Below are 14,242 nucleotides of genomic sequence, written 5' to 3'. Positions count from 1 at the left end.
ATCAATAAGGACTAGAGACCTTTCATCAGCCAACCCATTTGCTAAAAGGGCCATTTCATTTGCCAAATGGCAAGTTGGCCCTGAACGCCAATTATCAAAAGCCAAATCATTAGCACAATTATCAAACAGAAACTCAACAGCAATTAGGGATGTACCATTCAGGGTTTTTTTTTTGGGGGGGGGGGGACTCCAAATCACTGACTTCTGCATTCTGAGAGTTCTAGCTGTGAGACCCACACCTTAGTTGTGCTCACTGGGATAAAGTCTGGGCTGGAAGGAACCACCAGCAAGCCCTGGGATACCTTCCTTTTCTAACAGGAAGCTAGGCTGGAGCTTGGCCTGTCCTAGGCCATGAAGCCTTCAAGCCTGGCCTTTATCCAGGTGAGCTCAATTTGGGTGTGGGTGTGGCAGGTGGAACTTTCAGACTGAAGGATTCTGGGATCTAGAGTCAGAAAGAAAGAACAAGTGACCAAAGAGCACATGCCTAATAGCGGTTCACTTAAAATTGCCTCCAGCAGCATGGCTTCTACAGTGATGCAGCTCCTATTCACCTCAGCCTTGGATAAAGCTCTGGTGATTTAGAATTGGCACTGATCTGGTGAGCAGCAGCATGAAGGCACAAGAAGTACAATTCACCACCACCCTGGGGCAGACGCACATCACCGGACAAACAGGAAACAGGACTTGAAAACTGAGGAATGGGAATGGCCGGGTGGGATGCAGATGTAGCCACGGAGGCCAAGCCCACAAAGGGAGGTACAACCTTGCCCTGTTCCACAGACAGCAGGCTGGCATCAGTCACTCCAAGCCACCTTGTTGTATCTGTTAATTTATTCTTTATCCAAAAATAAAGTCAGACATGGGTCAAAATATTTTTCTCCTTCTGTTCATATAATTATTAGTTCTGCTTTGTGCAGTTGATCCTCACTCTTCTGTCGCCAAGGCAGACACAATCCATCTATGGGCAAAATAAAAACAATGGCGAGTGAATCAAGCCATCTCTTAGGCAAGAGGCCAGGGATTCCCCAGAGGGGATTCCCCTCCTGCATTCACAGCGGCTTGATTCCAGCATGACCAGAGGCATTCAGTCCACCCTAGTCTTTATGCAATCCACGCTATAAGCCCTCTCCTCATCACAGGCATAGATGGACAACGTGAAGCTTGGGAGGGCTCAGGAAATTCCCTGGTCATGTTCCTGTTCCTTCCTGTGTCTGTGCTGTGTCACTGATGCGCCGGAAAACAGCTGGGAAGATCTTGCCTCCATTTCTCTGGACTTTCTTCCCTTCCTCTGTTGAGGTTCCCAAGAGGTCAACAACAGGGTCATCTGCCTTTTGAGGAAGCAAACACTGTTGTTATTCAGTGGAGGTCGTCACACTCTTTCTCAAACACAAACAGCATCCTCCTTCCTCCCCACCCCACCCGACAAGCCAGTGCCCTTCTGTTAGTCCCAAGTAAGAGGAAACCCACTAAATGAGTTGCTGAAGGGTTGTCAACACTTGATGTAAATCCCACTGAGCCACTGTGTCTACTCTGTTTAGGACTGACTTGCTGGTTCTCTGCTCACCAAGGCTCATGCGCTACTGCGACCTTCTTGAAACCACAGCCCTTCAGATGTACTGGACTAAAACCCCAATCGGATCGTGCTGGGTGGGAACGATGGGCATTGTAGGGGAGGGAAGGCAGGATCCTACGGTGAAAGGAAGAGCAGGATCAGTCCAGCCACTGAAGACTTTCAGATGGCTAGCTAAGCAAAATTTAGAATATCAGTAGCTAATTTGAAGGGAATGGTTTTGATTATATGCCCCATTTTGTAACCCTCTGGGGCCTGTTTAAGGTGTATTTTTAAGAGGAATCGGTTGGCCTGTTAATTTCAACTCCCCCCCCCCCGGCTTTCTAACATAAGGCAACCTTGGAAGGGAAAGGGAGTGACTATACAAAGGCCTCTGGGAGGCATGATTTGTAAAAGGGGTGGGTTGGGGGAGCAAAGAGATTTAGGGGTGCACCAATCCCCCTCAGAGATGTATGCAACTTGTATGCTGCACACCATACTTCTGTTTAAAAATCTGTTACCATGTTTCCCCAAAAATAAGACAGGGTTTTATATTAATTTTTGCTCCAAAAATGCAGTAGGGTTTATTTTCAGGAGATTTTTTTTTTCATGTACAACAATCTACGTTTATTCAAATACAGTCATGTCAACCTCTGGTGACTGCACAAGGGTGGAGGGCGGGGTTTCACTTAATTAGGGCTTATTTTTGGGGTAGGGCTTATATTAGGAGCATCCTGAAAAATCCTACTAGGGTTTATTTTCTGGTTAGGTCTTATTTCCTGGGAAACAGGGCATATAGCAGTGATGAGAGGGATTCACTCCAACAACCCCTTCCAGAGAAAAGTGGGAATCATTTATTTATGCTGGATCGCTCTGTGGTTGAGGCATCTGGCTGTGGAACCAGAGGTTGGGAGCTGGATTCCCCACTTGTGCTTCCTTGACAGGGACTGGACTCCATGATCCATAGGGTCCCTTCCAGCACTGCAGATCTACGATTATGATAAGATTACTTTTTTTGGAACAACAGGTGTCCCAGTAGTTGAACTATATGTCTCTGTGATACATATAATGTCTTTTAGATGTGTAAGCTTACAGTTATTTCTGAACTTGTTGGGCTTATAATTAAAAAGGTTGCTCCTTAGTCCTCTTATTTCTAAATGTATCTAATGTGAAGAGATTATTATTACTTCTTCCTGTAAAAAAGAGAAAGTTTTGTGTGGGTAGGCCATGAATGAAGTTTTTGTTTTTCGAGAGAGACACACCCGAGCAGCAGCCAGAATCAGGAAAACCATGGAGGGATCAAAGAACAGCCTGCATGCATACGGTTTCAATGGCCACGGGTTTGGGTATTGCAACACCAATCGGAAATTGCACATCCACGCACGAGCGAGCACAGATGTACACACACTTTCTCTCACTTGCTCACCAGTTCTTTCAATGGCACTTGCTCAAAGAGTGGATGTTCCTGGAAGTGCTTTACCATCCACTTGTGTACTTCTTCCACATCTGTGATGGTGTAGACCAGGCCCTGCGTGAGAGAAGGGGAGGCTACAATGAGCAGAACACAGGACGTGAGTCAGTCTCCTCCCATGGTCTACCACATCCTAGTTGGTTATCCTGGGGATAAAAAGGAAAGCATCTCCTGCAAAGAAGAACGTTTTGATTTAGAAGTGGGAATCTGTGGCCCTTCTGACACTGCTGGACTCCAGCTCCTATCAGCCCCAGCCAACATGCTTCAACATCAGGAATGATAGGCACTGTAGTTCGATATGATCTAGGGGTCCACAGAGGTTCTGAGAAGGAAAAAAAAACCAAGCAGGTAAGAAGGTAGGTTTCAGACTATTTCCCTACATGAGTAATCCCCAAGTCCTGAAGGCTCTGATTTCAATGCAACCTGGGGTTCAGTGACTGCCATCTCCGTGATCTCTCGTCATCAATTCTACGAAACATATTAGCATGTCGACAGAACTCCACCCCAACCTCTTCCTTTACTGTGATGGCCTTGGGGGAAGATACTGGAAGAATTGGGAGTGATTCATGCCAGCGCTGGGTGAGGCCAATGTCTGATTCATCATGAAAACGAGATCTCACATACATGCGCGCACAGACAGCACTCTGTCTTTTCTCGTGCAGGTGAAAGCAAAATCAGCCACAGTGCCCTGGAGGAAGTGGTGAAAAAGCAGGCATTGAGATGACACAGAGATCTCTCCCTATAAGGAACTCCGCCAACCCAAGCCATCTGCTGGATACAAGGGAAAAGTTAATCATCCCTCTTTGGCAGTCATTAGCAATCCTTACTTCTCCTTGTGTTCAAAGTTCCCAAGCTTTTGTTTCCACAGGCTTGGGGAACGCTTAGATGCACTTGGATTTTCAGAAAATCTTAATTACTGCTGTGGTCTTCATGGGGTGACATTCAATGCGTAGGGCATTACTTCTGGCCCATCTCCAGGAAGCAGACTGGAACAAAGGATCAGGACAGGAAAACGCCAAAGTGCAGACACATCCCCCATTCATTCATTGCACATGGGAGTGTTCTAGAGGAAAGGGAATGTCTAGACCGGGGGTGGGGGTGCCCTCTAGACATTTTTTGCAAGTACACGGCCCACGGATGACTTCTACCAGAGAACCTGCCCCCTTCTTTCAGTCCAAGCTCCACATACTGAGCCTGCGGTTTTGACATTCTTTATCTTCTAGGAACCCAGGGGGTGACCCACTCGCTCACCTGCTCACGCAGTACGTAAGCATATTCTGCGAGCAAAGTAGTGCTGATAATCCGCCACTTATGCTTCGTCTTCTTGAAATGAGGATCAGGAAAAAGGAAGAACATTTTGCACAGCTGAAAAAGAAAGGGAAAGGACTCCCCATCAGAACTTAGGTGGCATAAAAACGCTGCCCTCCCAATCTGCAACTTAAAACATAGTCCCTACGAGTGGTTCACCCAACAAATGGCCAACGGTATCAGAAGGCATTCATCATATTCTTCCTCCAACCCGAAGGAGTAAGGCCACACCTTGGCAGATGCTCTGAATGTGTTTCTAGTTTCTCTCCCTGTCCTTTTTAATTTAGGAGAATCTCGGAGAGAGGGGATGTGAAAGGTACCTACCTATAGCTCTGAAGAAACCCAGCCATTTAGAATACACTCTTTATGTATTTATTTAATGTATTTAAATAGTTTTATAGACCACCTCATTAGTGCAATGCACTATTCTTGGTATTTCACAACAAATAAAATAGCCAGTATCAAAACATGTAAAACTGTAAAAAAATAAACATATAACCATTCATCAGAATAGCAGTAAAACAAAGGCACTTTGTCTAAGAGCGAAATGCAGAGGTGCCACATCAGAGGCAGGATCGTTATGAAAAGGCCTCGCTGAAGAGCAGTATTTGAAGCTGCCTTCTGAATGTTAGCAGAGAGGAGGCCAAGTATGGGGTGATAGCTCCCAAAACCTCCAATGGCTGTGCTAGCTGAGCAGGATGGACATTGTAGTACAACAAATTTGCAGGGCAGGGCTATAAGAAGAGGGAGGAATGGAACAGGCATAGACAGAACTTGATTAGAAGGATCCAATTTGATAGTAGGCAGCAGCATTACATGATTTTTTTTTTTTTTTTTTGGAAATTTAAAGCTACACTATACAGCGCGTACTCTACCGAACTGCAAATTATCCATGGAAAAATACACACACCTGCGACAATTTCCGTCTCAGTGGAAATGGTGAGAATGACAAAGAAAAGTGACATACGAAGTGTGAAAGTCTGGGGCCTTTCAAAACATCCACACAATTGTTATTGGAACTGAGAACAGAAAAGAGAGATCACTTCCTCATCCACAGAACTTCTTGAAGCGTCTTCCAGAAACTCACCTGCCCCTTGTGGAAAAAGTTAGGCAGGTGTTTCATAGCGTTGCTGCGGATGCAGGCAATGTTCTGGAACTGCCCGGGATGAGATGTTCTCAGGGAATGTATCCGGTCGCGCACATAGTCTGAGACTTTCACTCGGATCTCCAGGCCAAGAATTAATGTATTGGGGAACAGGGGAGACAAAGCCACTGAAACAGGGAACAAAAGCATTAGCATCTCTCGGGACCGGGCGAGGGCGTCCCATTACTGGGAGCAGCACCCTGTGCAGAGAAGCAGAAGAAGGGGCTCAGCTGTAGCACACCTTGGCTGTATTTAAATGACACCCTTATGACTCAATTAGCACCAGCACCCAGAATCCTCCAGATACAATGGCCCACTGCTAGGACTTTTGGAATTGCCTGTCAAAAAACTATTCCAAGCTGTGCACACAGCAAACATATTTATAGGTCGCATTACACACACAATGTTCTTGTACAGTGGTTCCTAAGCCAAGTGATCTTGGACTGCAATTCCCAGAAGCCTTTACCACTGGCTGCGCTGGCTGGAGTTTCTGGGAGCTGCAGTCCATGAACACCTGGGTTGCCCAAGGCTGGGAACCACCGCTCTATAATAATGGCCACTGTTGCATTTATATCCCAGCTTTCTTTACAGTGGAAAAACAAAGCCAAACAATAGCTGGGAATTCCCAAGCAATTCCCCCAAGGAGGGCATCAAGTGGACCAATGCTTACCCCAACTTCAGAAAAGTGGCTGTTTTGTGTGCCTTCTACTCAGACCATGTCCTGGAACAATGACTACAGCGTGTGAAACAAAATGTATTGATCCACTGATGTTTAAAGCAATTATCTTCCAAACCTTATGGTGTTAAAGGTACTGTACATTTGAAAGTGTGCCAGTAACACTAAAAAGAAAATCTTCAGAAGCCAGCACAATTTGGAAACTCAAAGGGTAGATTTTCAGAGCCCTGGATATCTTCTTGCCCTTTTCCATAAACAATGGATGGAAAATATTTTAAAAACGGAATGATTTATATACGCGATGATAGTTTGTATATTTTCCAAAAAGACCTGCATCGGGCAAAGTAGCATTCCATGGCATGTACAAATTGGCAGCCTGTTAGATTTTGAGGCTACAGCTGCCAGAATTCCTAGTTGGCCAGATGATTCTGGGAGTTGTAATCAAAAAGTAATTTTTCAAGCTTTGCATGAGTTTTGCAAATGTAAGCTCTAATGATGGGCCCCAGTTGCTTCCCTTAGCGGAGTAATGTGCAATCATGGTGATGTCTGAATGCCATTCCCATCAGTCCTGGGCAAAAGAGCTAGCTCACGGAGTAAACTGCAAGGCATTGTTACCCAACAAAATCTGGAAGCCCACAACTGTTCACCACTGCCTTCGTCTACCTGTCTCCATCCTTCCTCTAAAAAGCCAACAGAACAGAAGTCTACACCTTTGGGGGAGGTGCTTTTTTATGGACAAACAATATGTTTCATTTTTACACATTCCACAGCCAAGATATACAGCTGGGAAGTTCTTAATAGTTAACAGCATAGCTGGGCAGGACTGCACTGAAGCCCTACTTAAGAACAGAAGGAGCACTGCTAGGAGAGATCAAAGTCCACTGAGTTTGGTGTTCTCTGCAAGAATCTCAACAGGAGAAGCTGGGTAGAAATGACAGGAAGCCAAACACATCTATAGAGGTTCTATACCATTAGTTTTAACCATTAGTTTGGTTGGTACTTTACAAAGCCATTTTCCCAAGGAAAATAAAATAAAAGCAAAAGACACAAAGGGTATCTTTATACAAGCAGCTTACAATATACAGTAACTTTCAACAGTAGATAGAAATGGCCAAGGAGTTGAGGGAGAAAAGGAAGGAGGGGTGGAAGGAAACCCACTGATTTCAATAGTACAAAGTACTGTAGCAGGAGTTATTTATATGCTTGATTGAATAGATTAGGCATCCTTCAGTCTTGAGAGACTATGGTAACGTGCTCTGTAGGGAGGAGTTAGAACAACGTCTAGTGTGGCTGAGAAGGCCAATTCAAGAGTGACAATCCCTTCCACAATGAAGACAAATCCAATCTGTCCCCTGCCCAGCTCCCTGACCTTGCTGGTTTCAGGACTGCCTCTTTGCCTCAGCCTACTAGACAAGTGTCTCTTCTAAATGGGAGAGGCCATGATGCACCGCCTGCCTCCAGGCAGAGCGCTCAGGTGTCAAGGTTTTGCTTGACTGAATGCACACATATTTCAGAGTAAGTCCAATCTAATGTAATGAGTTTTCTCCCAGTTAAAAGTGCCCAAGATAGTAGCCTTAGGATGGTACCCAAAGTGGAATTTCTTCTGTCAGAACAGTGAGGTCCAAAGGAATAGCTATGTGTTGATTCCACCCCAACTCCACCCAGTTTCACTTATGGAAAAGAACAAATATTCAGCCCAAGGCATGCTTTCTATGTGTTTGCAGTCCTGTACATGTATATCTGGGAGTAAGATCCAGTGAACTCATTGCACAGGATGGACTTATAACTCAAACAGAATTTACTGGGACTTCCTTTTGATTCTGATACAAGTAGAACGGGTAAAGTCTCTAGGATGTCTCTAGAGAAATAGCTTGAACTGTAGAAGGTCCCGAGTGATTTTACATTTTATATACGTATGTATCTAATATGCTTCCTTTCTCTGTGCAGGGGATTCAAAGCAACTCAAGTCAGTTAATACTGCACAATTACCATTAAAAACATCACGACCAAATCTTGTTCATGCAGACACAAAGTAAAGTTATGCTTGCATAAATATGCCAGGTGTTACAGTAATAAGGAATAGTGCAATTCAGTCGTGCAATTGGTCATGTGTCACTGGCATAACAAACTGTACAATGCACCAACAGAAATGCTTTGTGGATAGCACTTATATAACTGCACAACAGGATTTTGTCCTATAAGAAACAGCACTAAAAAAACTAACTATATAACAATATTAAAAACCACCATTAAAAAAAACATTTTAGAACATCTCAAACATCTTTGAACTCAACTGATGCAGCATTCCTAAAGTATTCAGTTATTGGTAAACAGCCTGCCTGGAAAAGAAGGTCCTTTGCCTGATGATGGATGGACAAGAAGGAAAAAGGGCTAACCTTGCTTCTCAGAACAGGGTACTCCAAAGCCAGGAAACAGCCACTGAGAAGGTCCTTTCTCTCATTCTGACCAAATAAGCCTGCAAAAATGGCGGGACCTCTTGCCAACCCATCCTTGTGACATGTTGTGTGTGATAAGATTCATACGGCTAATTCAAGGAGTGACACCATATCACACGAATAGTTTATCACTAGCAGCTAAGGGCACAACCTGGTGTCTTAATCAGATGTTTCACAAGAAATCTGGCATCATCCTGTGCAAATCACCATAGTGGGAATTCATCCATAGCTTTCTAATCATGATGTCAGCAACAGGTTTTCATTTTAAGAAGATGACACGGTTTGTCTTTACAACATCCAGGTGAGTGTATTAATATATATTTTAACGAAGCACATTCCCACTGTGATTTAACCTCAGTTATGAAAAAAAGCATATAGTTATGCAACTTGAGTGCACTAGCAAGTAAAGAAAATATCCCTATATTGGCATAATTTATTCTGATGGGGAAGGAAAAAGTACCAGATGCAGAGAGATGGCATACCCATGACTGTCAAAATTCCCAACTTCTGAGATTTCAGAAAGAACTGGCACATTTTCAAGTTTATCCACACACTAATGTACATACTTTTTTCAAATAAAACTAATTGTCTTACAGTACTACACAGATACATTTTGCACTTACATACTCGCAGTAGCAATTTTTGCTAGATCTTATTCAATGTATTATACTACTAGTAGTAATAATAATGTGCCTTCAATCAGTTTCGACTTATAGTGACCCTTTCCAGGCTTTTCTAGGTAGAGAGCACTCAGAGGTGGATCTACTGGTAGAGGGCACAGTGGGGAATCGAACTCCCAACCTCTAGCTCTGAAGTCAGAGACCTAAACCACTGAGCTATCCAGCCCTGTATCACACTAAGCAGCTCGCAATGAGTTAGTGTTGCAGTCTTCTACGGCTGCATTTTGTTCTAAAATCTTGTTTAAAGTTTCACACTTCCCTGGCAAAGAGAGAGTCAGATTTCAAGACAATAAATGTTATTCTTTTATCATTTGAGTCAGTTTAATTTTTTTAAATGTTTATATCCTGCCTTTTTTTTCCACAATAACCCAAAATGGTGGTCGCTCTTTGTCATTTAGGCCCTGTCCAGGATGGCTCTCAAAAAGCCACCAGTCCCATAACTCCTTGTGGCTCCCTTAGCCTGTCTCAGCCACTTCCTTTCTTTTCCAGAGCCAAAATGCAGGTCACTAAGGAGACTTTTTGAGGCCTATACCTGTGGGCAATTGCAAATTTCTTGCCTGTAGCTCCCAGAATTCTGGCTAGGGGAATTCCTGGTGAATTCCAGGGGTTACAGTACAAACATGACAAAAGTCTCATGGCCTAGGCTTCACCACATGCTACCTGTAACTGGAAAAATAATTACCCAGCAATCCTCCATAACCGCAGCCAATATCAGCAAACTCAACTTGAGCTGCAGGCTTGGTTCTCTCCTCTGCATCCTTTGGGTCATCATGCTGATCGCCTTTCACCACAGGGGCAAAAAAGTCTGGGTACAACTCAGACCAGTCCATTTCTTCAGGCTTGGCTGGGCTGACAGGAAAGAAAACAAGAGGGCTCTGTGAGACAACACTGCTAAAGAGGAACAATTCACAAACCAAATTGTACACAAAAAGACAAGGCGGTTGGGTTGGTCAAAAGAAAAGAAAAAATTAAATCCTTATTAGAGCAATATCTTTCTAAAGGCTGGGTGAAATGTCCCAATTCTGCAGGATTTTGATGACTCCAGAATTGTTCATCAGGCAAAATGTTAGAGCAAACTTGGAGGGATGGAGGGCTTTGGTGACCATGGTGAAGGCATGGAGTCTCCTTCTGATTGAATGCACAGTTGAAGCCTTCGCGAATACATTCTCCTTCTGACGTTAATCTTTAAGATGGAAAATGAAAGGAAGGTGCACAAGTCCCATGTTAACCATGGACTGAAAGGGTTTAGATCAGTGCTTCCAAGTGGCCACCATTTTCCTGCCTACTAAACCAGTTCCATGGAAAAATGTTTATTCCCGATTTCAAAGGTTACCAAAAAAATCAAACCAGGGAAACATGATTCTCATAATTTCAAGATACAGAAAAATAGCCCAATGATTCACCTCTCCAGAGACATTCCATAGACTTTCTGGGAGTTGAGTCATGGCAACTGGACTCCTTTCTTATTAGGTTGAAACGTTTCGCTGCTCATCCAAGTAGCTTCTTCAATCTTGGATGAATAGCGAAATGTTTCAACCTAATAAGAAAGAAGTCCAGTTGCCATGACTCAACTTCCAGATAACCTCACCTGGATGACTGAGAATCTTCAGATATATTCCACAGACTTGCACTACTCACAAACAAAATGGTTATATGTCCCTCTGCTACCCAACTAAGACCCAGACAAAAGAATTTAGGATGACATCCTAACCACAATTATCTGGAAAAAAAATTGCAGCACAGTCGATGCATTTTACTGTTATTGGAAACAACTTCCTTAGTTGTATTTAATATCAGAACTCAAAAGGTTGTGATTCAATAAACACTTAATTTTGGAATTAGTCTCACAACTTGGAACATTGTTTAAAGATGCTACCTTTGCTAGTGTTATTCTTTCAAAGGCAACATTTTACTTCTCGCTTTTATGAGTAAGGCACTACTGACAAAAGCAATGATAACTGTGTTGGCACAAAATTAAAGTCAGAGTCCAAGTGATGCCTATATAGGCCACTCAAAAAGTTTGTATTAAGATGAATTCCAAACTACGTAGTGAAGTTCTACTTTTAATTTATTAATCATACAAAAAGACATGGGTGTCTATAGACTTCAAGTCTTTTTGGTTAGCCCATAAAGGTATAACCTGAGTACTGTATGGAGTTTGGTATTTAGCAAAATGTCATATTCAATTCTGACAGCAGTGACAATGCTGTTTACTCTTTTTCCCCCCAAATAAGACCTAACCTGAAAATAAGCCCTAGTATGATTTTCCAGGATGCTCCTAATATAAGCCCTACCCCAAAAATAAGCCCTAGTTAAGTGAAACCCCACCCTCCATCATTGTGCAGCAACCAGAAAATGACATGACTGTAAAATAAAACATCCCCTGAAAATAAGCCCTAATGTGTTTTTGGAGCAAAAATTAATATAAGACCCTGTCTTATTTTGGGGGAAACACAGTAGTGCTGATGACGCTGGAACAACCAACAACCAACTCAAAGTCCATTCACTAGAAACAATATTTTGGAAGTAACAAGTCAATGGTTGAAACCCTGTTGCTTTATTGCAGTAAGTTGCACTAGAAAAAGCCCACCGAATGAGTGAGGATTTGGTGAAGTTCCATTGGTTCAAATAGGCCTACTCTAGTTGCAACTTACATCAGCATAGCAAATCACAACCAGAAGAAGCTCATTTGAATCAATGGAATTTATGGAGGAGCTGACTCACTGTATTCCTCATTGATTCAATAGGTCTACTGTAGTGAGTACTCCTACTACTACTAGGAGCAACAGAATTTCAGCCAACACTACATGCAGCCAATTACCACAATATCACTGATGTCACATTTTTTTCCTGATAACATATTTACAACCTCTGGTAAATCCTAACAAACACAGTGGGGCTTACATATACATGAAGACACATGATAGAGACACAACTGTGTTGCAATAAATGCTCCCTGCATTTAGGCACATTTACATTGAAATCAGCCCAATTTTGTCCAATAAGACTTACTTCCAAGCAAGTACAGTGGGGTCTCTACTTAAGAACTTAATCCGTATTGGAAGGTGGTTCTCAAGTTGAAAAGTTCTTATGTTGAATCTGCATTTCCCATAGGAATGCACTGAAAACCATTTAATCCATATCTGCTCTTTTCCGTCCATAGAAACTACTGTACACATTAAGGCAGCAGTCTTAGACATACACCAGATATACGTCCTGGTGACATTAATGGGACTTATTTCTATGCATCTATGCATATTTAAATGACACCCTTATGACTCAACTTAGTGGCACTTTCTTTTGAGTAAGCATCCAAAGGCTGTATAAACCATAAACAAGGGCTGTGCTGCTAATGAATACAGAATTTAATGACTACAGGATGCATAAAACTTCTCCTCTTCCTGTTATTTAAACTACAATTCCCCAATTTGAATCAGTCCTATCACTGGCCATGCTGGCTGGGGCTAGTGTCAACTGTAGCCTAAAATAATTGGAGGGTCATACAGTACAGTACTTTGTCTGGGTTATGTTTACACAGTTGCATAAAAAGGCAGGCCATATGGTAGCCACACACGTTTTCCACCTAAAGGATACAGGTTCCATAGCACTGAGATATAACTTATGTGAGCAACCCATTGTCTCATACCCATACATAGCCTTCAATCACTCTATATCCCTTCAAGTCATACAAACCTAACCTGCTTTGAGCAAGTCAACAATGAATAGACTACACTGGAACCACTAGGCATTGGAGTGCTTGCAGTGCAGTCTTCTGCCTACACACCGATTCTGATGCACTCCAGATGACTGCCACAGAGCTGGTGAAAAGCCCATGGACACCAATCTGAAACACAATAGGATCAGGGGATCAAAACGTTCAACTCTGCACCACTCCACCCCAATGGTTCCACTGTACGCATTTGTCACAGGGAATACTGGTGTGAGATTAAACACAAGGTGACCAACCTGGAGCCCTCCATCTGCCTTGCACTACAAGTTCTACCATTTGGTTTTGTTGGTAGGAACTGATATCGTAGTAGTTAAAAACATGTGAAGAACACAGTTTTTATTTTACACCTGGAATTAATGTTTCCAGCGATTTTTATGTCTATTAATTCCCAGTGCCATTATTAACAGCACAGGAAGTATTATTACCTTGGCTGCACTGGGAACTAAAGAGGGAAAGGCACAAGGTTAGTGTCTGAAACTGGGCATGCAGAGAGTGATTGTGCATCTGCTTGTCTACATGGAAGCATATCATGCATGTATGAGGAAAGAAAAACACGCAGGGTCCCTCGGCAGGAGGGAGGGATCCAGGTGCCCACAACCGGTTGCCCACTTTCTCTGTGGCCCTCGGGGGCAAAAACCGAGTCAAACAATTTCAGGAAGCAGGACTAAAATTCATGACCTCAGAGATGCACTACTCGTCTGAACAGCCAATCGTTGGCTGATGCTAACTAGTAGATCTTGTCTCAGTGGAAGGGGATCCCACATCCTTGTGTGAAGTGCGACCTTTAAGAAAGCTTACTCAGAAGGCAGTGCCCACTGAATTAAACTGTACGCATTCCAATCTCGACTTGCATTTAGGATCGGGATGTGCGCAACACCAAAACACCTGAAGCCTACAAGCAACCGGTCCCGCAGGTAGCAAAAAAAAAACCCCGACACGCAGGGGGGAATATGCCCAGGAGCCCGCAGGTACAGCCGGACGAGCAGCTGCAGGATCTCGGGAAAGGAAGGAGTTTTCAGGTTCCTTTCACACTCACTAACGCAGCGTGTGATCCGCCAGCGGGTTGGAGTGCGCTCGCTGCCGGTAGAAGCGCTTCTGTGGCGGGGCCATTCCTGACATCACCCCTTCCATAGCCCTGAGAAACGAGAGCCGCCCCAGAACAGAGACGAAACCACGCGGAATCTACAGCAAACAGGAGTCGCGGAGAATATACGTCATCCTGTAGGGC

At 43.5% G+C, this 14,242-nt stretch overlaps 1 protein-coding gene across 3 annotated transcripts; it reads right to left on the bottom strand.

Annotated features, from left to right (window-relative positions):
• Nucleotides 1-813: 813 nt before the first annotated feature.
• METTL1 (methyltransferase 1, tRNA methylguanosine) lies at nucleotides 814-14,226 on the bottom strand. Of its 3 annotated transcripts, XR_012083985.2 has the most exons (7): nucleotides 14,051-14,226; nucleotides 9,967-10,133; nucleotides 5,416-5,600; nucleotides 4,272-4,385; nucleotides 2,976-3,077; nucleotides 2,643-2,742; nucleotides 1,222-1,328 (listed from the first exon to the last, which is right to left on the bottom strand). XR_012083985.2 is itself a non-coding variant. In XM_020784565.3 (6 exons), the coding sequence occupies exons 1-6, from the start codon at nucleotides 14,143-14,145 to the stop codon at nucleotides 1,188-1,190; spliced, it is 804 nt and encodes a 267-aa protein (XP_020640224.2). In that variant the 5' UTR covers nucleotides 14,146-14,221; the 3' UTR covers nucleotides 814-1,187. The 3 variants fall into 3 exon arrangements, 2 of the variants coding, with proteins under 2 accessions (XP_020640224.2, XP_072847183.1); XM_020784565.3 differs by lacking the exon at nucleotides 2,643-2,742 and having other exon boundaries at nucleotides 814-1,328; nucleotides 14,051-14,221; XM_072991082.2 differs by lacking the exons at nucleotides 2,643-2,742; nucleotides 4,272-4,385 and having other exon boundaries at nucleotides 814-1,328; nucleotides 14,051-14,222.
• Nucleotides 14,227-14,242: the final 16 nt, after the last annotated feature.

Source organism: Pogona vitticeps, chromosome 2 (genome assembly GCF_051106095.1).
Source record: "Pogona vitticeps strain Pit_001003342236 chromosome 2, PviZW2.1, whole genome shotgun sequence".
In the NCBI taxonomy this organism is placed as follows: domain Eukaryota; kingdom Metazoa; phylum Chordata; class Lepidosauria; order Squamata; family Agamidae; genus Pogona; species Pogona vitticeps.
Note: the sequence above shows the minus strand (reverse complement) of the source record. Positions and strands in the feature narration are given on the sequence as shown.

Excerpts from the sequence above, each read along its gene's own strand:
- METTL1 (XM_020784565.3), bottom strand. The coding sequence starts at position 14,145 with ATGGAAGGGGTGATGTCAGGAATGGCCCCGCCACAGAAGCGCTTCTAC. Across the intron at positions 5,601-9,966 it reads CGGTTATGGAGGATTGCTGG|TGGCTTTGTCTCCCCTGTTC; the intron begins GTAATTATTTTT and ends TCCCTGTTTCAG. Across the intron at positions 1,329-2,975 it reads AAGTGCCATTGAAAGAACTG|GCAGATGACCCTGTTGTTGA; the intron begins GTGAGCAAGTGA and ends CTTCCTCAAAAG.